Below are 22,680 nucleotides of genomic sequence, written 5' to 3' on the forward strand. Positions count from 1 at the left end.
TATGAGTCCGTATTTAGAAAGCACAAAATCAAGGAAACTGGTCGATGGTATTAGAAATCGGGACGGGGAGCTGGGTGACGGCAGGAGGGGCTTCCCGGCGGTGGGTCCCTGCACTGAGCGCTGGCGACGCGCTGTGTTCCCCGTTACCGCTCACCCAGCCGCCTATCACACATTCCTGTTATGGTGCTTTATCAAGATGGAAAGGCAGGTGACAGCTAGCGCCCCTGCGAACTTGCACTAACCCTCAACAGCTCAGCAGCGAGGGACCCGTGCGGGACTCGACCGGTTCCCCAAGGACGACAAAGCTTGGACGTGGCCTCTTTGCCTCGGAGTTTGCTGTGGGCCCCACTGATGCCCAGGGGCTCCCGAAGGATGCAGGCTGAGAAGCCCTGCTCTGGGCGCCCCCGCGTGTCCCTCCACTGCTGCCGAGGTGCAGGGAGTCCCGGACCAGCCCCCCCCCCCCCCCCCAGCACACACCTCAGTTGGAGCTGCCGCCCCGGGGCCTCTCCTCACATTCCACGTCCTGCAGCTCTATGACTTCCACCTTGGAATCCCTCCTCTCGCACCGCACGTTAAAAGGCACGTGGGGGTCCTCAAACAGCCCGCGGTCAGTCTCGGGGTAGTCCCCGTAGCCCGGGCACAGGCCCCCTCGGGGGTTCCACGCGGAGCTGGGCCCGGGGGCAGGCGGGGGGTGTACTGCAACAGTCACGGACGCCGAGGCCGTCACAGTGGTGATGGGCTGGCAGTAGCTGGGCGCGGAGCTGCCCATGGCAGTGAACGCTGGGTGCCGAGGGTTGTTAGAACGGGCTCCCCGGGGGCCCGCACGGTCCCTATTGCTAGGGCCAGAATGCCCGTCAGTAGAAATTTCGAAAGCGTCTCTGCGCGGTCTGTAGGGGGGTGGCCGCAAGCCTTCTCTGGGGGGTTCCCTCCGGGGCTGCTGGCCTGGTCGTCCGGGAGGCAGGGACTCTGAGTCCGGGGGGGGCTGCTGTCGAGGGTTTGGGGGGGGGTGATGTCTCGCTTCGGGATGGACCACCTGCAGAGGGCGAGGGCAGGTTAAAACAGGCGGGCTGCTAACCCCAGCCGGGGCATCGCCCCTCGCTGCGCCCAGCCTTCCCTTTCTTGGCTCGGGCTCCCGCCGGCCACCCACACACCGCTCTTCACCAAGTGCTCAGTCAACCCCACAAATGGCTGGGAGAGGCCCCGGGGAGCCAACGGGCCCTCCACCCACAAAAGAAAAACCTGTTCTTTGAGAACCTCCACCACGTGGCAGAGGACGGCCTTATTTGGACCCTAGGTCCAGGCTCTGTCCAGCACAGCTGGCCGGACTCATATGGGCTGGCCCATAAATGCAGGGCTGTGGTCGGAGAGTACCCGGGCTGCCTCCCTCCCATAGTCTGCAGCCCCACCCTGTGCTGCAGGGTCAGATCCCCAGCTCCTCCTCTTTGAACACTGCTAAGCATCCGGCTCCTGCTCGCCCGAAGGCAGCGTGTTGGCAGGACTGTCTCTACCTACACTGTTGAGTACGGTAGCCACCAGGAACATATGGCTATTTCCACTTAAATGAACAAAATTCCAAATTCAGCTCCTTCGTTGCACTAGATGCATTTCAAGGGCTTGACAGCCACATGTGGTCAGTGGCTCCTATATCCGCGAGCACAGAGGGAGCATTTCCATCATCGTGGAAAGTTCTACGGGGCAGCGCTGCTCTGTCCGGTTGTTAGGAATCTGGTTTCTGGGTCTCTATACAAAGCATGGAGCAACACAGTGGCCACATCAATCAAAAGGACCGTGACCAACTTCAAAGTCGTTCAGCTTGTACCTATTTTTAGGCTCCCGCTGAACAAAACCAGATTCACACTGCAGCTCAGCAGGCATCGTCACGGGGGGTAAGAGGAGGAAAATTTAGGTTATTTGGTTGGCCTCTCTCTCTTTCATGCAAGGGCTGCTCTGGCCTGGGACTGGAATACCCATTTCCTGGAGGGACAGCAGGAGGCCTTCAGTGGGAGCAACACGAGTCTTAGAACCTTCCTCGGGTTTTGTGTCTGTGCTCTAGGCCTGGGGGGCTGAGGACATCCTGGGGAGCACAGAGTGCGGGACATGGCTGGGGCTCTCGGAGCCTCTGAGAAGGGGCTCCCAGGCTGCGTATGGCTTTCCCAAATTACCGAAGGCTAAGCTTCCCACTTCTGGTAAAGTCTTGGACATTAATAACTGAAATCATTCTGTGCCAAGGGCATTTACATGTAACAGGTGGGAGGAAAAAAAATCACTCTGTTGGCAATAAAAACACCACTACATCTTTAAAAAAAGTATCATTCTAAAATGACATGCAGCCTAAAAAAAAAAAAAGAAAAAAGAAAAAAAAGAGAAAAGCAGCAGCGGCAAGGCATGCTTTCCCTGTGGCCCTTAAGGTCAAATTGCACTTCGCCCGGACAAGATACATGGCAATGTAGCTCATAGTTAGGGTTACTGGCCCCCGCCCTTGGCAATCCACAGGACACCAGCCACATGCAACTGATGTTTTTATAGTTTAAGAGTCAAATATTGGCAATTTCAAAGGATTCTACCTAATCCCTACTTCATTTTAAACTCCTATCTGTCTGGGACCTGCCGCTCAGAGGAGGCAGGGGCTGTCCCCCCAGCGTGACTTACAGTGGAGCGGGCAAAGACAGGGTTTTCTGTGGCTTCCACGATCACTTGGTGGGCAGGGCCCCCGGTGCCCTGCTGGGCCTCATAGTGCCGAAGCTCTTCGCTGATGCCCGACACTGTCGTCTGAGAACTGTACTCTGAGTCAGAGGAATCCGACCCATTGTTTGCATGACCGGGGGGCACGGCAAACCGGACCACACTGGGGGGCGGCTCAGGGGAAGGGGTGGGCAGTCGGTTCAGCCCGTTGGCTGGAGACACCTATTTAAGGAAATTCCACATTAAAAGTGTTATCATCCATTTACCTGCTGGTCACACTCAAAGGAAAGCAAAGCACAGTACTGTTCAGGGATCTCTGTACCTGTCCCCCCACTGCCTCGGCCTCTCCCACTCCCCAGTGCTCACCGCCCCCACGCTGCCACCTCCGGGATCATCAGGCCTCGCAGCTAGAGCACAAGCTGCTTTTACACTTTGGAAAGGCAGGCTGTGCCCTTTTTACTTATTTTCAAGCCCGGATATTCATCTTGAGTGGAAAATGCTTCACTGATACAGAACGACAGGACGCAGACCGCCAGGTTGGTTTAAAACACCAAAACAAATGCGGTACGACATCCCCCAAACTATTCCGTTGAGGAGAAAAAAGCCAAAGTCATCAAAATGTTTACTGAGAAAGTAAACAGTAATGTTGAGATACCTAAATATCTCAACAAACAGGGACCCTGGGATAAAGAGCGTTCTGGTGGCCTGAGAAGGGTACATTATACCTTGTGTGATTACTGACCTCGGGGTACGGTCCGAAGAAGGACAGAAGGACTGGGAGCAAAACCAGCCCGTTGAGAACGCCCAGGATTGTCAGGATTGCCAGGACAGCAAAGAAATACCTTGAAGATAAAAGGGAAACCGGAACATTCACTGTGGTGAAATGAAGCCAGCTTCACGTGGCCAAATATTACGCAGCACGTCCAGAAACCCCCAAATTAACAAAGCCCACACGGTTGCAAAGGCTGTTATAAAACTGTGGTTCCAATTCAGCATGAGATTAGGTTTTTTTTTTTTCTTTTTTTTTTTTACCTTGTGACTCTCAAGGACTACATTCCACAACCCAAAGTGTTAGTTCGTGAAGGGAAGAGAGAAAAATTAGTGTGTTAATTTGCTGAAATCTCCTGGCATGTAATGTTATTTATGAATGTGTTACACAAACACAAAAATATGGAATGTGAGCTGAATGGCTGAGCAGATTGGAAGCACAAACACAATGCAGAGGGGCCCCGTCCGCGAAAACCCAGCAGAAGCTAACAAATGAAGTGAAGGGTGTAGAATTTAAACAATTTAGCTCAGGAGGAAAAGCAGCCCACTTCTGCAGGCAGCTAATCCACTGTGAAATGCTTCTGCATCTCGGAGCAGAATCTCTAATTAAGTCTCCAGCGTATCAGGTAAGGCTTTCCCTGGGCTTTCATTAATCACAACTTTCTGCCTAGAATTCTGTGAGTTCCAGTTTTACCAAACGGCTCCAATTGCAACCTTTTTAGCACACAAGAACCAGCTTTCTGCAAAGAAAACGCTGCCCATTCTGTGGTTGCTGGGGCGTTTGCGGGGGAGGGCGGTCCACAATGAGGGGGCTGCTCCGTGGGCCAATCTTTTGTTGAACAATTTAGCATCTCTGAATACTCTTGTTTTGCGTCAGCCAATTCGAACATAAAGGCCGCAGCACCATGAAGAAGAGGAGAGTGCACAAGTGGCCCTGCTTTCCCACCACTGAGGGCTAAGGTCTGGGATCCCTCATGAATACCAAGGTAAACCTGTCAGCTCCGGACGCTGCACACAGCTGGAGGGAGTGGGCTCCACGCAAGTGCACGTCTTCTGGAACTAACAGTATCTGGGGCAATTTTGCTGGAAGGAGGCTGCGGTGGGGGAGAGCTCGGGATGTTCTGGGAAGAGGGAGGGCAAGATATCTATCTGTTAATGGCCCTCGTGATCATAAAACAGAACAGGCACCCAACTTTGCCATGACTATATATGTTTCGACATTAGATGAAAGGAGCGAGAATCCCTATAAAAATACAAATACCTCGCAGCTATTGTAAACACTAGAAACTTCTGAGCTGCATTAGTAAAAAGCAAGCCGCCAATGTCTTGCTCTAATGTAAACTGCGGGAACTTGAGGCTGAAGCATAGGTCAGCAGCAGCATTAAGACATTTGCATCCCATCCATCTAACTGTAGAATAAACAGACCAATTAGATTTCTGACGGCTTAGCGTATACAATGTCTGCTCATTTAGCTGACCTCGGTGAGGGCTTTATCAGGTTAATCCATCCCGTTCTAGAAAATGGGAAGCCCTTTTAAGTGCTTGAAACAAGAACCCTGATATCTCTGGGAGAGAACAGGAAGCCACAGGTTAGATGAGAGCTGGGATTCTGCCTTCCATCCTGGTTCCCAGCTGGTCGCTCCAATTCTGGCAAAGATCCCCCTCGGCGTCCCAAGGCAGAGTGAGATCCTCTGCGATCCCATCGCGCCCAGCGTTTCCCATGCTTCCGAGTGGCCCCTGAGCTCCCTCTCCCCCCACAGACTGTAAGCCACACGGAGGGGGGCGGGGTCCATGTTACTTGCTGCTGAGCACGGTGGCACTTACAAGGTGCTTGTTACATTGTGTCGAGGGAGAAATCACGCAAAAGAAACTCTCCTTGACACAGGGGTTTTATACCGTAAAGAAACATCTACTAACGCCCGGACACGCATATGCTAAGGAAATAAAGGAAAAGCCAAAGTCAAGTTAAGAGCTGAAAATAAAACTCCGGCCAAAAGCCTGATCTCATTTAGGCATACATCTACCTGGTACTGCAAACAAGAACGCACTAATTGGCTCATCGGCTGATGAACAGTGCTGTGTTGAGAACACCAGCAGCATGGGTATCACCTGGGAGCTGGCTGGAACGGCAAACTCCGCTCCACACCCTCCCTGCCCCCCACGAAATCCGAGCTGATCTGCAGAGCCTGGGATGATTCATGAGCACATTATGGTCTGAGAAGTTCCGGTCCACACTGGGATCGCCGCCCCGGCTCTCTGTGAGCCTGCACTAACTACTCCGAGGGAATGCTGGCACTCCTTCGAGGAAGGCTTCGTCTCTGCTGCCCAACTGCCCAGTGGGGTAGGCCACAGACCAATGGCCTGATCTTTTTTCTGTAATAAGGAAACTTGGACTGAAACTCAAAACCCTTCTCTTTTCACTTGAAAATGCAAGACCTATCACAGGCCCACACAGCGAGAAAGCCTGGTGAGATTCTCTGTCCAGATTCCTGAAGCATGCCACGCCAGGCAATCACGTCTCACATTCGGTTCTGCTTTACCGTGATTCTAATTCGGGACTATCTTTCACTTCTGGATGGTTCTGGCCTTGCCCCTTCACAGAGCAGCGGCGTTCCATCCAAGAGTGGCTACGTCCCAAAGCCGTGGGGGCTGTTCACAGAAGAAAACAGTCTCTCCCTGCAGGGCTCAAATTTTTTTCAGAAGGCAAACTTGCTCTCCTTTTCTACGTCACAAACTCATAGTCTTCATAAATCCACCAGAAACTGCTTGCCTGGGGATCCAAAAAGAAGTTTCCAAACTAGGTCTGGATTTCCAAATTTGACACCCAAGTCACACATTTACTGCTCCCTCAATCTTACTAAGAACTTGAATGTGAAGTCTGGGCATGCTACCTTTGCTTTTTAGAAGAAGAAAACGTAGGTGACAAGTTTAGGTATTTCTAAGTTTTCTTTTCTATCGATTTGAAAGAGAAGTGAAGGTCAAACTCTGCAGCAAAGGGAAACCAAGGTCAGAACTGGGTTCCGGGTGGTCCCCTGGTTTCATGCTGTGGAACTCTTTGCTGCTAGTCACACTCTCCATCCCCCCCCCACCACCTCCAAGATGTTCCCTGCGTCGGTTCTAGAAGGAGCTTGTCCTTCTACCTCTCGGTGGGTCTCTGAGGTAAGAAACTGAACAGATGAGCTGCAGACTGTGGCGATCATTTCACAGTGTATTTGTAGAGCAAAACATCACGCTGTGTACCTTACAAATATATGGCTTTTATTTGTCAGTCATACCTCAGTAAGTCTGGGGGAAAGAGAGTAGAGTCACAATGAAGGCTCGCTGCTATCTATGGGATACAGACGGAGACACGCAATGGAGTTCCTAAGAGTGACAGTGATTCTTAGAAATTAAGAACCGTCTCCCCTCCTGCTTACCTGACAATGAAATCAAACTCAGATCCTGCAAGCATCAGCACTCCCAGCAGAGTGGAAACGGCGCCGTCCAGGACGGGTGCAAACATGTGCTCCAGGGCGAGCACGGCCCTGCGGTTCTTATCGCCAATGGCCGTTAGAAAGGCCTGTGCAAAGAGAAGAGGCGGGATGAGCAGATTCCCGGACGGAACGTGGTCCGCAGGCAGCTCTGTCCAACATGCTACCAGCTGTCTTACTCGGTCTGTACAGACCTTCTCACATCTTCCTTTCTAGCTCCTGGGGTATTTAATCTGGGTTGCTCAAGTACGTAAATCTAGGCTTATGCTAAAATGGCCTGTCCGGGATACTGGGTCATATTCGGTGTGGATATAAATCTTGAACAACGACAAGAAAAGACAGAAAGCATATTTACTTTAAATTAAAAAACCAAACCCAAACCACACAAACATGAGCAAAATGTCCCCTTCTTTACGCTGCTGCTCCCCTCGGGTTTCCTCCCCAACCTGCATGGTCTCACGGCTTCAGCATGGGAGGCCCACTGTGTGAAGACGACAGCACCCTTCCTGATTCTGTGAGAGGTCAAGATCTTACTCCCCAGTGGGCTTAGTTGAGGGCTGTGTGCAACTGGGTGCCAACTACGTATTTCCTCGTGATGATGCCGAGTTTCCATTGCCGTGTTCACGCTGACGTGTCTGTGGTACACCTGGGCACTGCGGAATTCAAACCACGCCTGCTCTAACTCTATGTGGTCATACCCCACCTCCTTCACTCCCTGAAGCCCCGCTAGGCCAAGCATGCTACTGATACCAAATGGCAACTTTATACAGTGAGCCCCAGTGTATCGGACTGTTGGCTGGAGGGGGTGACCCAGGACCATTTTAATGGGAGTCAGTTCCTGTTATCCCCTGCCCGGCCCTTCGTTGGGACCCCAACAGGAGCCGGCCCAAGTCCTTTCTCTGCCTGAAAGCTAAAGGCTGCTCTGGGATATGCTGAGAAGAGAAGGCTCGGGAACTCTGCAGGCCACAGCTCTTAGAAATCAAGGCCTATCACACCTGGGGTGCACCTCTATTCCTTGTGCAGCTTCTGGGAGAGCACTAAGGTGGTTCTCTTGAACAGATGAAAACAGGAAAGTATACAAAAATGTGCTATGAGTTTCTGTACTTTTCTCCCAAGTGCGCGTGCTCTTTCAGAGTGGAGAAGGCGTTAGAGTCAACGGAATCGCCTTTCCGTCTTGGGAGGAGAGCACCAAGACAGCCTGGCATCATGTCACCTTGTGCCATCCTTGGGCCACGAGGCTGCAAGGGTCAGGCAGGGTTTTATCATCTCACGCCCACCTTAGTTGTGGAAACAGTGAACTGACGGGAACCCCGACTCCGTGAAGAGTGCTCTTCGCCAACTTTATTCCATCATTTTACAAACCTCGAGAGAGCAGTGCCTGCCTGCTGTACGCAGACCTACCCATCAGGACCGGGTAGGAAGGCCACATCCCGCGTGGGGATGGTCCCGGGATGGAAGCGTGGGCTGCGGGCACCGCGGGGTTACCGCTCGCAAAGCCAAGCCGGTTCCCAAGCCTCCCTGAATCCTTGGACTTAAACCCTGCATGAAGCACCGGCGTGTGCATTTGTGGTCCTACGACCTCACATGTGAGGCCCAGAGCGCCATGGCAGGCCGCGGTTTTCATTTCCACCGGAAAAATCTGTTCTTGAACACTCTGCTTTGCTATGCTAGCGACCAAAAAAAAAAAAAAGTGGTTTTCATTCACATCGGAACGAAATGGGTGGATTCTTAACTCTCAGGTAAAGTTTTCTCCTTTTTGAAGAAATGATCTAAGGATTATTGATGTTCTAAGCTCTAGGCTGGTGGGCTCAATGCCCTCTCCCTCCTCCCAGCTCAGTGGAGGAAAAGAATTTGGGTAGGTTCAGAAGGTAGAGACTATTGCTTCTGTATTATCACCTTTTTGTTGAAAGAGGGACAGCCTCAACAAAACGTTCTTTCTGCAACACGGACGTTTACGGCCTCTGAACTGCAAGACTCCTTGTGGAGAAACTAAGGCGGCACAAGATAGAGCCTACGTGCAGAAACGCACACGTGCAGACATGCGTACCCGTGTGTTGAGCCCCAGGAAAATCAACGCTAGTGACGGCAAAAGCAAGACTAAAAGTAATCTGGCCCAGGCTCAGTGCTAGGTTTCCTACCTAGGCCTTCCAAACATCGGCATTTCTTCAGTCAATAAATATTTACTGAGTGCCTACCAGTAGCCCCAAGGACTTAGGCTATAAGCATGAGTGTGGACAGGACATATATCACACACAGCTAGGAGGCTTTGGAATACTTTTCTGATAAATGTACCCAGTGGGTTTGTCTCTTGGTTTAGACTCTTCCTGACATTTAACTTCCTCCAACAAGCCCTTAACAGGACTGGAAATAGAAAGAGAGGAGAGGGGCGCCTGGGTGGCACAGCGGTTAAGCGTCTGCCTTTGGCTCAGGGCATGATCCCGGCATTCTGGGATCGAGCCCCACATCAGGCTCCTCCGCTATGAGCCTGCTTCTTCCTCTCCCACTCCCCCTGCTTGTGTTCCCTCTCTCGCTGGCTGTCTCTATCTCTGTCGAATAAATAAAATCTTAAAAAAAAAAAAAAGAAAGAAAGAAAGAAAGAGAGGAGAGAGGGGGGAACATTCTGTTGAGAGCAACCCAGGTTCTCTTACTTTCCTCTCTCATGGATTTGGAGGCAGGGAGGTTGAAGGAGCTGGGTGGGCTTAGGTGGGAGAACCCATTCCTCCGCCTCACCAGCCCCAGGCTCTGTCCTCCGCTGCTAGCCTGCCTCACCCATGTCCTGCTAGGCCTGTGAGTGTGGTCTCACTTTATCTCCGCTTTATCACTGTGGTTTTAAAGATTGTGTGCATTCGCGCGCACTCCCACACATTCACACCACCTAACTTAGGAACAAAGCTGACAACTTACAGACCTGTCATCACACTAAGGACACCAAATAAGCAGAATCCTTCCTGGCCCCCTGCTGCCCCGCCCAGTGAACTTTCACCTCCAACGCCCTCCTCCTTAGACTGCCCAAGAGGGAAGGAGTCCGTCTAAATTTCAGCCGCTCCTTGCACAGGAACGCCTGTGCTCTGGAGCCTCTTCACTGTGACACGGAGTACCTGTTTGTTCCTTGATATTGGAGAAAAACCGTAAGGTCCCCAACCTGGAGACTACGAACGCTAAAGTACACGTGTTGCCTTTCCATAACGTTCTCGACGAAGAGGTCTCCCATACCAGAGCCACGTGCACGGTGAATTCCACTCCTATGCCGACGGAAGCGATGAGGATGACCACGGGCACGGCACTCAGCTTGATTCCAATGAGGCCCATCATGCCGAAGAGCTCGACCGTCATCAAAGCCAGCACCGTCACCTTTAAGAAGATGCACGGGTTGAGTGGACGGACACAAACACGCCAGGTGCTGACAACAGGGGAGGGCCTCCCTCGAGATCAAGAGCAGAGAGAACGCCCGCGACCCGAATATAATGAAAGCGCTGACTTGCTTTCACCCTGGACACCTGTCTTTACTTCCTAATTCACCGTGTATCTGCTGAGAAGGGAGACTTAGGGACAATTCTGGGATCGCTGTTTTGGGCCAGCAGCCTGTTTAAGGAGTACAGAAAGGCAAAGCTTGGTATTACTACCGCAAGCTCTTTTTCCAACGTATCTGCTCTCGAAAGCAAAAGAGTAAAATAAAAATTAAAAAAAAAAATTTCACAACTGTTCCATTTGAATCATCTAAGAATCACACAAACGTGGACTGGTAACTAGCTACAAATTTAACATAGTTCAAAACAAGGTATTTCCTTGTGTTTTGATCTCAATCATCAGAAACTGTCCTTCAGTTTATAACAGAATTGAAACTTGAAGAGGTTTTGGGGGCCCCACCCTCCACCCTAAAGAAAGCAGATAGGACGCATGAATAAAAGTTCTTTTACGTAAAGGCAGCTTTGCTTTTGTTCACAGAGCCCATGGGTTAAGAGAGGATGACGAGGGAGAAAGGGGACTTCTGGTCAGCTGACACGGGTCAGGTTACAGGCGCCTTCACTTTGAAGAAATGAGAAGCAAGGCCAGTGGACACAGCAGACAACTAAACCCAAGGAAAAGCTCTTATTTGCCTTCCGTCTGCCTTGTAATCATTTGTGCAGAGATGGAGAGACAATCTGCGAGGTAGACTTTGGAGTTTCTTGGGCCAGAGGGGAGAAAACACAAATGAAACAGTAAACTTCCCACAGATGGAAGAGAAGGAGTGAATGATCTTTCCTGGTCGGGGGTGGGGCAGTGGACAGCAGTGACGGGGGAAGGACGAGTCCAGTAACAGTTCCCTTTGCTTTCTTTTAAGAAGCTAATGAAAGATGGACGACATCAATTGCTTAAGTACCATGAAAACCCCTGCAGACTAAACATTTACCTTTTAACATACCTGTTGCACAGACGTATGGTGCAGAAATGAGACCTGGTCTCTGTTTTTATAATTTTGGCATTTTGAAGGCTGTACCACAGTTCGTGGAATTTAAACACTGCCATGATTTTATTACACTCTACATGAAACTTACTTCAAATCTGAGAGTATTATACTTGGAAAAAGAATGCCAAAAAAATTGGCTAGTAATACCAGTTTATCAATGTCTTTCAAGCTTTAAAACACACAACACACAAAACCATCTCGAAAACCATTTTACCTATATACCACTGTCCTAACTTCTCTAATTACCTCCCCTTCCCCTTTTTTAGAAGAATCTTGTCTATGTTAGGTCTGGGTTGTAGTCACAAAAGGACCCTTCAAGTAAAAAGAAAAAAAAAAAAAGTTACATTTGTATTTAATAAATGCTCAGAGTGTTTGTGTTTAATAAATGCTAGGAGTGGTTATAGAGAGTGTGTTTTAAAACTTCCTGGTCTTTACGCAGAGTTGAAAGCTGTAGGAGAAGGGACACAAGATGACGGCCGTTAAAGGCTCTGCCTAACCACGCACCTCGCCACCTCCAGCAGAATAAATAGAGCCAGGATGATGCAATCTATACCCTCCTCCAGAGGCCCAGACATAAACACAGCTTCCCGGCGGCAGCAAGAGCTAGGCCGAAAGGAATCTGACGTCCGCAAAAACCCTCCGAATGAACTCACAATGATCCCGGCCGTCCAGGGGTTCAGGAGGAAGACTGCACACACCAGGAACGTGCAGGCCAGCACCACACTGATGGACAGCAGGAGCCAGTGGCGAAGGCCGATGTACTGCTCCCAGAAGAGGAAGGGGTAGCCGTTGGGGTAGCTGGACAGCCCGAGGCTCGTGTAGTTGTTGCAGATGGTTCTGACCTTCTCGATGGCTTCCACGAAGTCTGAGGTGTCCCGCAAACCGTTGAGGTAGAAAGGGAACTGCGCGTACTCGATGGGCTCTGCTGCGGGGACTGCACGGGGAGACAGCGGGAAGAGGCCACGGCTGATGGCGCGGGGCCCCAGGACAAGGCAAAGGGGCGTGACCCAGGTCTGGAGGAGCCACCCCACGCCCCAGGGCCGGCCCTCCCAGATCCCCACTCTGCATGCTCCGCAGTTCGATGGCAACGAACTGGCAACGGACAGGGAAGGGCTCTGCCGCAACGTCCCCCAACCGTGCGTCTTTCGATGCGAAGCACAGACAGGACCGGGGACGGTCTTTGGGCCTTTATAAGCTTCATCTCTGGTTTACAGGAGTTGTAAGCAAACATCAACGTTTGCTTTTTTTCCGGTGGGGGAGGGGAGGAGCCTGGGGCCTGTGTATTTATTTAACCTTTGATTTTTAATCTTCTAGAAGCAGTCACTTTTGTGAGGGGTCCAAACAAGAATTCAATGGCGGGAGCATTTTTTGTTCGACCGACACAAGGAAAAATACTAAGTTCAAACTGTTTTACTCAATCACGTATGAGAACAAAATAACTCGAAAGTCATGCTTTCCTGAGAAAAACGCTTAACTTTCTTATCCTTTTAGTGATCTAACACACTTAAACCTTCCATGCTTCTTTTTTAATGCAATGCTAAGTCTTCAGCAGCAGGGGAAGAAATCCTTACACAACAAGCATTTAGTTACTGCCGTTGTGTGTTCCAGACCCTTTGGGGTCATTCAGTTGACTTGCTAAACATGATTTGCCCTATTATAATCTCAACTATAAATTTTCATTAAGACAAGCCTTGGCTGCTTGCCACAAGGCTCTGGGGTTTAGATACAGAGAAGCACAACCCGCTTCCTCTCCAGCCACATTTGCAAAGGGACCCGACTTCTTTGTCACGTCCTCCCTCGGCCTCCTATCCAAGGTGGAAGCTACTAATATCTCTAACATCAATGCAAATTAAATCCATACAGGACCACCTTTCAAAGTCAGGGCTGAGAGGGGAAAGGAAGAGGACACTGCTGTATACAGACTATTCTCCTCCGGTTTAAACAGCTTTGACAGAGTACAGGTGCTTGGTGGCTTATAGGAATGACCCAACTTGCCAAAAATTCCTTCAACACCAGAGTTGACAAAGTTAAGATAAACATATAATCCCCAGCGATAAAACTCTGCAATAGTAAAATAACACTCAACCTGGAGGCGCCCCCAGCTTTCACATGGAACAGCTGGCATGCAAGAGAGCTGCCTGGTGGGCGTCCTAGGGTGAAAGCTACAGACCGAGATTAGGGACTCTCATTTCCCAATGTGATAGAGCACGGGTTGTATCCATTACACATCCTCATCTGTCTCCCAGAGTTTTAAACTCAAAGAAATATATTGTTCTGTTTACACTTTTGAACCCTGGGTAGCGTCAGCAGACGAGGGCCACGGCTGAGCTTGGGAGAACCGGGTAATCAGGCCCTGCGTGGCGGGCCCCCATGGAGGGCTACTTACTTCTGAGCCTGGTTTCTGGCATGTAGTCAGCTTTGTCGTGCACCCACTCAGGACGGTGAGGCCGGATGTTGGCCTGGGAGGCGGCGTAAGCCACAGGGTCATTGCTGACCCACGCCGTCAGGTAGATGTAGAACGCGCTGGGGTTGATGATGCCATCTGCGTCCACCAGGCGCCGTTTGGTCAACTGCAAAATGGGAAGAGGGGTCCTTCAGAATGGGGGGGCATGGAACACACTCCTGTCTGGAGAGGGAAAAAAAGCAGAGCCCTGCACCAGCATTTGCAACAAAGCCAAGAATGCCCCCTCTTTGAACATACAGGAAAATCCCATCAGAACACCTTTGGTTTCTTTCAAAATGCACTCATCAGAGGATGCAATAATCGGTGTGTTTATAACACGCACGGCTCTGCAGATGGTCCAGGAATTGACCGAACCAATTAAATCTGAATGCTAAAAGACTGTCTGCAGCCAAGGCAGAGAATGAACAATCTGGAGAAACATATTTATAGGAGGGGAAGGGGAAAAAAACCTGGCAAGAATCCCCATACACGTCTGTGTGCAGTTAACCTCTGCTGTTAACACTGAAGGAAATGCCACCCAGTAAATGGAGGAGAGCTATAAAAATAAAACAACATCTGTATAAATTTTGCTAACACTAGCCTCCTATGACCTGTGTATTCACAAAATGCCCATCGCCAGAGAGTAGAAGGGGCTGGCGCACAATCACGGTCTTTCTGGGTACCCCATTTCTGAGTGAGGTGGTCCCACGTAGTATGCCCCATCCTAGGCCACGGAATACTGCGCTCCCTCTATCTAAAGAAGGTCTTGGGGGCTCGGCTTAGGTGCAAACACCGTGAGACACACACACACACACAAATATATTTTTCCTGTTTACTTTAGATTCAGGCCTGACTCCAATGCTTTTGGCCTTCTTAACAAAATGAAAAACACCAGTGACAGCAGTTAATAGAGAAAGAGTGAAGGAAGAAAGAGTCGAGTGACAAAACGAAGTTTCAGGATCTGGATTCAATTAATCCCCAGGATATGCAACAACCGCATGTCTTCAAGCCGTCTCTGGAATTACAGAGCACAGCTCATGGCCTCCGTGCACGCAGCATGCTTTCCTCCCTCCCAGGCAGAGGAAGTGATATCCGGGGGCCTGGCCCAATCCGCTTTGCTCCACGGTGTCCCTGGTCCCCAAGGCCCGGCCCAGCCATCGGGCATCCCCTTGCTGTCTCTCCCACAGGCTCCTCTGCCCACATCCTTGTCAAACCTGACAGTGAGCCGCATGCAGCCGTAAAGCACCAAGTTCACACTCCATAATAACTCTGAACAATGTACTTTGTAAATCTGTCACCTTTAATGCCAGCAAAAAAGGGGAGACAATAAACAGAGCTGCTGGGAAGATCATTAGCATGACGGTTTTCTGCCTGAGGGTGAAGCAAGTAAGCTACGAGGAGCAGAGGGAGTGGGATCCGGGAGAGCCGGTAGTAGTGCTGGACTCAGTTGGGATCTGAAGGGTCCAAACATGCTCCCCAACATGCCTGAGGCATCAAAAGGGGGATGCTGGGCTCCGAGCATCACAGAGAAGGTGCAAATGCAGTTGGAGAACGTGATCACCGGACAGAAACAGCTCTTGCTACCCAGGGGTGAGCAGAACGGCGAGAGCACTCAGGTTCCAAGGACTGGCATTCCTGTTTGCCTCACGTATTGACAGAGCTCTGTGCTCCTTCTCCACCTGCTGGGCCAGGGTGGCCCCGAGGAATCGAATGCAACCAATCCTCCCATCCTTCTAGTAACCTCTCTGATCTCCTAGCTCATCCATCCACCCTAAATTTTATTCATATGACTGCTACCATCCTTCCAAGTTTGAACAGAATCAAGACCAACATGGTAACGAGTACTAGAACTCAAAAGAGAACAGTACAACACAACATTCCTAGTATCTGGAAGAGCCTGCAGGGCCTCGAGGGTTCTTGGTTGGAACAACAGCCAGAGGTAGGTAATCCGCATGTCCCCACTTGACAGAGGAGAAGACTGAGGCACTCCGGCTTGCCTACAGTCCCACAATTAGCTGACGGGATGAAGTAAACTAGAGCCGACTCAATATTCTACCAGCCCCTGATGCCTCAGGTCTCCCGAGAGTGCAGTCTTCCCGGTGGCAGCTGCCCCATAGCTCTGCTCAACGATGCCCTGGGAACTTCCAGGGCGTAGGGCAGGGGGAGTACCTGACTGATGTCGATGGGTTTATCACGGCTGCCAGTTTGCACCAGGAGTTTGTAGGCAAGGACCCCGTCATCTGATCCATTTTTGTAATTGTTTGGCATGATTTTCCCAGTTTCCCAGTCACTGTCAAATGCATCCTGAAGTCCTAGAAAAGGCAAATGTATATAATATATTATGATTCTTAACCATTATGATCCGGGCCCTAATGGGGTGGGCTGAGGACACTGAGCGGGACAAGGAAGGACCTGACAACCACCTCACTCTGTGTTCTACTTGTTTTCTATTTCAAATTCAAGTGACAGATTGTTCATGAATGAACTTCAGGTTGCTAATAATCACTGCTTCAAAGGCAGAAGAGGGAAATACTTGTGTCTGGGAAACAAATATACATGTTTTACCTTTACATGAAAAAGAAACCCCTCCTTCTCCCCCATGGCTATTCCGAAAGAAAGGAAGAGCGAGAGCTTGGGAGAGCTGGCTGGCGGGGTGAGGAAGACACACAGGCTCGTTAGGCATTTCACGCCACCGTAAGCCGTGGATTCTTCGATACCACCAGAAATCCCACTCAGAGGGGGAAACTCGCATTCGAACTCCCAACTTCAAACAGCAACTCAGCCGCGTCTCCAGCCCGGGGTGAGCGAACACGATTCTGTCAATTTGTTCCATCTGTTCGACTTGCGGAGCTAACACAAGCTGTGGGATCGGCTGCCAGGTTGTGTAAAGATCACAGCCAACACCTATTCACTCCCCAATGTTCCTCTTTGCCACCCTCCCTCAGAAGGGGGTGCGGAGGAGGGCGAGGGGAGGGATCTCACGAGCGCCTGTGTGCGCGGGGAAATGCCTCACGGGGTAAATTTGGATCAGATTGAGAACAGGAAGCCACAGGCCAATACAAGGGGGCTCTGTGAGAACAGATGACAAACCGCAAGCCCGGGGAGGGGAAGGAAAGGGCTTTCTGGCTGTGGGGGATGGGCGAGCCCACCAGCCCACCACACACAGCTGCGCTTGGCCTCTGTAATCAAAACCATCATTACAGACCTGATGGTTTGGCTACAGCTGTAAAGAGATAAGCGTGCTGGAAGAGAAAACAGGGCCCTGGTGACCCGGCCTTAGGGGCTGAGCGATCCCGCGTGCACACACTCTCCCCCGACACCCCCACCTCCTCTCCACCGCCCTGCTCCCCCCCATCCCCTCCCAAGTAGAACTCCCAAGCCCCAGCAGTTCAGGAAACCACATCTTTCGAACTACTGCGTTCGCACGGGTTGGACATGGCTAGTCAGAAGGGAAAAGAGTTCATTTCATTTCATGACATGCCCTGAGTGGCTTCAAAGACACCTCCCCCCTCCCAATACTGGTTCCCTCAGTGCCCAAAATAATTAAGCTCTTGGGGTCTGAAGCAGGGGGAGAGGGGAGCACAGGACCCTGTCTCTCTCTAAACCTTGCTGCCCACATCGCTGTGGGCATTGTTTTTACATGAACAATGTGGGGATGAGGCCCGAAGGCTGGGTGGTGGAAGAAGGCCCTGTCGGGCGCGAGTGTGGCGGAGCGGTGGGCGGGAGGGACCACCAGCACGGCCGCGCTCCCAACTCTCACACAGACCGGGTTTCTAGCCGCACTGAGCAGATGTTATTTTATTACCGAAAGCCTTTTTTTGTTTTTGAAAAAAAATAAACAGGAGAGGAAAAACAACCCCTCCTCCCTTCCCCACCCCCCAGAAGAGGGCTGGTCTGTTTTCCTCACCTTAATAGAATTTTCATCACCTCATGGCCTGTATGGGACTTTAACCCTTTCCCTCTTGACCTGTCACTCCTGAGGAGCCACTCGTGCTCAGCGACATTGGGCTGTCTCAGCACTTTACAATGATCACCTGTTGTGTGCGTCCTACAACCACTTCATGAGACAGCCCTGTTAGCCTCAGGCTTCCCACTTTCCAGATGAGGAAACTGAGGCCCGGAAAGCAAGCTGACCAAGACCTCCCAGCAGGGCTGCAGGGTCCACTTGAACCCTGGTTGCTCTAAATTGCCAGGACACACAGAGGCGCTGAGGAAGTTCTCTGCTGAAGGCACGAGTAAGATCAGCAGAGTTACTGTGGGCACCAATGATGTCTAGCGGCAAACAGCGCGTTCCAAAAACGTGAGTGCAGTTTTACAATATTTATGCACTAAGAATCTGGGGACACCCTAGAGTGAACCAAAGGAAGAAAGGTCTGATTTGGGGAGGTCAACCCTGTGGGCAACTCAGTTCAACTCCTCACTGATGCTGCCAGCCTCCCTGCGCCATTCACTGTACTTACAATACAAACACGAACGAGAAGTAGTCATTGACCTCATGAGAGAGCCAAGTCCTTATAATTAGATTACTTGACTTTCTGACTAGTTACCAAAAAGCTCACGTAACGATGATTGGCCTAAGAGCACATGCACACAAAATGGACACAGATTTGCCTCCACCGCTCCTTGGCCAACATTTTATATTCCTTTTTTTTTTTTTTTAAGATTTTATTTATTTATTCGACAGAGATAGAGACAGCCAGCGAGAGAGGGAACACAAGCAGGGGGAGTGGGAGAGGAAGAAGCAGGCTCCCAGCGGAGGAGCCTGATGTGGGGCTCGATCCCAGAACGCCGGGATCACGCCCTGAGCCGAAGGCAGGCGCTTAACCGCTGTGCCACCCAGGCGCCCCCAACATTTTATATTCTAACCCATGTACATGGTAGAAAAAATTTGTGACATTTTACCTACTTTACACCAAAACATAAATGTTTTAGCTAGAACTTTTCTCATTTTAAATGTTATACTAAATATTATTTTCTAGGGAAAAGTTCTGAGCTACTTATCCCAATGGTCGATTTCTCTTTGATAAGGGACCCTAAAAAGAAAACACTAATTTAAATTTTATCTGCATAATTCTGTGTGAAAAACAAATGAACCTCGTTGGTTCATGATCCCCGGTGTGGTTTTTACCTGCAACTTCGCCTTACCTGCGTGTGTGTTTAAAGATGACATGTGATATTATCACTATATATTTTTGTGAGTTAACCACCCCCCACCCTCACCAAACTAGTGGAATGTTGGTAAAGACCAATAGCACGATATGGTTTTTAGTGATAATTCTACTGAAAACCAATGAGGGTCCCAACACTTAACAGCCACACAAAATGTTTTTGAACAATTCAAGAACAGCTGATTCCTTGCAGGAAGTGTTCAAAGACCCACTCAACCACTTGACAGGCCTGAAAACAGTCTAGGCAGCCCGACGGTCCTATTATCTGGCCATTCGGTGTCTAGTGCTCTGTGCTGGACCTCGTAAGAGTCACACGCAGAGTTCTAGAGCTGGCTGGGACCCCGACTTGGGAGCATGAATGGGTCTCACTTGGTCTAGGTGGGTACTGGTCACTTAGCAATCAAAACAACATGATTCAATTGCACCTTTAAAAACTGTGATTCTCAAATCCAACTGCTTTAGGTCTTTAAAGGGATGAAAGCGTAGGGATAATTTACAATACGCTATAAAAAGGTTAGCCCTCGCCACTGCCTGGAGACAATACCCTCTGCCCTCTTCCCAAGCTCCGCCTAACATGCCATATTGAGCGTCCAAAGGAATGGCTGAAGACACTGAAATCAGGTCTACAATAACCCTCCTTCGCTCAGATAGCAGCGCTGCAGATCTCTTTGTCATTTGTGGCAAGCTATTTGCATGTCTTTGGCCAATAGGGGAAAGATGAAAAGCAGGGAATCTCTCAACTGTCTGGTCCTGTTTTGACTCATTTTCTGAAAAACACAGCCTCCCAAACTACTGTAAAAAATTAGACTTGGAACAAATTCACGTTAATCTCGGGAGCATGTTAAAAAACTAGTATTAACATCATGTAGTTCTCTTTGCCTTCTTTAAAAGAAGAGGTCAAATCTGGTATACACGTATGAACAAAATTCTAGCAACAGAACTCAAGGCCAGAAACTGTATTGAAGAATTTTCAGTCGAACTCAAGTTGTTTACCATTTCATGCAAACTCGCAGGGAAATTGGCTGCTTAATCTTTACATACAAGTGTATTGACTCAAGACCAAAAAAGGCACTCAAATCTGTGTTTAAACAAGTCTAATTAAGTGGGGAATTAAGACAATCATTTGGATAACTTAAGCCAAAAAATGTTGGGGGCCATAATTATTTGGGTGTTTCAGTAAAAGCATTTTTGCCTGAATTGTGTGGATAATTATCTTGATTCCCCACTTCACTTTGCATGTGTCAACATGGAATAAATGAACAGATGTTCTTGGAATCACTGAATACATTCATATTCAGTCAGCAGTTAGGAGCAAATTTAAGCCATTTTTTTTTCCCTCCAGTTGACTACTATTTCCTAGAAATGTTTCTAAGGACAAGGTAACAAGCTAAAGAAAGGCATCTTGAAGCAGAATTTGATTATTTATGAAATACGATGAGATATGATTAAGCGTTGATAAGTTTATTTCATATGCCAAATCAAAAGGTGGTCAAAATATGGACTTTTACACTCTATTCACAAATGATGCAAAATTGACTTGTAGTAAGGCCATAATTTGTCAATAAGTCGGTCTAGAAATTCCATCGACACTCTGATTTCACTTGATCATCAAACACACCACGGTCCCAAAAAAGAGCATTAAAAGCATCCAGCTCCCTATTTTATAACACACTTTCCCATTTCCTAATGTGCACCCGTAAATTCTTACAGAAGTTCCCGAGTCCCCCGTTTGAATTGTTGGCATCATTTTATAGGTAAAAGCCAGATTTGGGAGGCTGCCCCAGAAACAGTCTATATAAGAATTTTAAGCAACGCTTAGAAGTCAATGAAACATGTCAGTGTTACGCTATAATCTAACACTTTAATAAAGTGAACAAAGGGAACCTGTGGAAGCTGAACATACCAAAGACCGAATGGCGAAAGTTTACAAAGGGCGAACACCCTCCAGCAGCACCTCACCTTGGAGCCAGTCTCTGAAGTAGTGCAGCCACATTTTGGGAAGCTGTTTATTTTCTTCCAACATGACATACTTCACATTGCTGAAACTCTTGTGAAGGTCGTAAAGTAAGTGCTGGATATTTGGGTAGTCTGCTTTCTGGGTGACTATATACATGTTGTAGAAAGAAAAGTATTTGAATTGTGCAGCAATAAAGTCATATTCTCTGGTTTCCCGAGGCACAATGTCCGTAAGGTCCAGCCCATCGCGCACTCGGGTGGTCCCATAAAGGCTGACCCCCAGCAAGCCCAGGAAAAGGAAGATCACCACGACCTGTAACACAGTAAGAGGCACAAGATCAGAGCCAGAGGACAAGACTAACTCTCCCTTGACAAAAGCAAGCTGTTCGGTTCAGACCTCACTTTAACCCCTACAATGGCCCTGATGAAGCATTCTCCAGAGGGGAAAAAAGTAATCATAGTAATCACATTTTAAAACAAGCTCATGAAAAATAAAATGTTTAAAATGTTAGGAGTTGATCTAAATTCACAGACACATTGGCTACATAGAGATTCACTCCTGTAGAAGATGAGCTCATTACAATGGCCCCGCATGATAAATGTGCTGACTTTTAGGGGCCCCAAAATAAGTCACACCCAAAGAAGCAACCTGATGAATTCCAAAGGAGGCTGTTTTGTTATTTCTTGAAGACAGGAAGAATCTTCTGTTTTGGTAGATTACCTTGGCTTTTGGTTTCAAGAGGAAAGGAGCATAGTGTTTCTCAGCAAAAGATGAAAGTGTCCACTTGGTGCAGGGGGGCTCAAGGCAGTGGAGGCTGGAGTCGGAGAACTGGGAGAGCAGGTCCCTCGTGGAGCTGGTGCTTTCTGGGCTCTGGCAGCTGAGGGTATCCTGGGTCATGGTGACGGGCTGCACAGAGATCTCGGAGCGCGGCTCAGCAGTGGTGTAGTACACGTGCGTGTGGGGGTCGTACTCTGTGCGGAGCTGCACTGTGGACTGCATGGTGATCTGGGTTTCATGGGCGAAGCTGTGGCTGCTGTACGGGGGTGGGGGGCTGTAGCGGGTGTTATCGTGAGTCTCCGTGTAGGCCTGAGGTTCGACCTGAATCACTCTGCTGACGCAGGGGCTGAGAGGGGAAAATATGTTGCAATGGTATACTGAAACAAGGAAACAGTGCTTTCATTTTTGCCAGTGACTGACAGTACCCATTTTACATAGCTCTAATTCAGAAGAAAAATATCATACTGTTGAGCTCCACAAACATCACCTGATTTAACCATCTGGACATAGACACGAGTAAGTCAAATGAGGCCAAATGGATGGCTGATCCTGAATTTTTGGCAAAATCAAGTTACATGCGGATGAACCCCTTTCAAAGCACAATTCCTAAGAAACACACAACCCCTCCCCCCAAAACCCCACAACACCCAAAGGGCTGTATTTTTTCTGGATGGTTGGTTTTCAAACCTTTGTTCTGCCTGAATCAACAAGAGATATGACACACTCCCAATAATCCGCCGAAGTGATCCACACAGAAATTGTGAATGTGCCGGAGCTGCGACGCTTTAGTCAGGGGAGGGGAGAGCCTCGGTGACTAGACATCCCCAACAACGCACCTTCCATCCGTTATCTCCTCTGCCTCCATCACACTGGTGCAAGCCCTGTTAACTGCATTTACTTTCGAGTCTACAGACTACAAAGTTCTCTAAACCTACCACGCTGAACCCAACGAATAAAGGCCACAGCAG

At 49.3% G+C, this 22,680-nt stretch overlaps 1 protein-coding gene across 3 annotated transcripts in view; it reads right to left on the bottom strand.

Moving 5' to 3' along the window:
• PTCH1 (patched 1) overlaps window positions 1-22,680 on the bottom strand; it is a 61,570-nt gene that overhangs the window by 2,943 nt on the left and 35,947 nt on the right. For all 3 annotated transcript variants that reach the window (XM_045780832.2, XM_045780831.2, XM_045780833.2), the window contains 10 exons: window positions 21,656-22,058; window positions 20,938-21,247; window positions 15,980-16,122; window positions 13,754-13,937; window positions 12,021-12,301; window positions 10,134-10,271; window positions 6,867-7,009; window positions 3,425-3,524; window positions 2,650-2,904; window positions 478-1,033 (listed from right to left, as the gene is read on the bottom strand). In XM_045780832.2, coding sequence (XP_045636788.2) covers window positions 479-1,033; window positions 2,650-2,904; window positions 3,425-3,524; window positions 6,867-7,009; window positions 10,134-10,271; window positions 12,021-12,301; window positions 13,754-13,937; window positions 15,980-16,122; window positions 20,938-21,247; window positions 21,656-22,058 — 2,512 coding nt within the window. In that variant the 3' untranslated portion in view covers window position 478. The remainder of the gene's footprint in view (window positions 1-477; window positions 1,034-2,649; window positions 2,905-3,424; window positions 3,525-6,866; window positions 7,010-10,133; window positions 10,272-12,020; window positions 12,302-13,753; window positions 13,938-15,979; window positions 16,123-20,937; window positions 21,248-21,655; window positions 22,059-22,680) is intronic.

This window comes from Ursus americanus, chromosome 34 (assembly GCF_024610735.1).
Source record: "Ursus americanus isolate L20-20 chromosome 34, mUrsAme1.1.p, whole genome shotgun sequence".
Lineage (NCBI taxonomy): Eukaryota > Metazoa > Chordata > Mammalia > Carnivora > Ursidae > Ursus > Ursus americanus.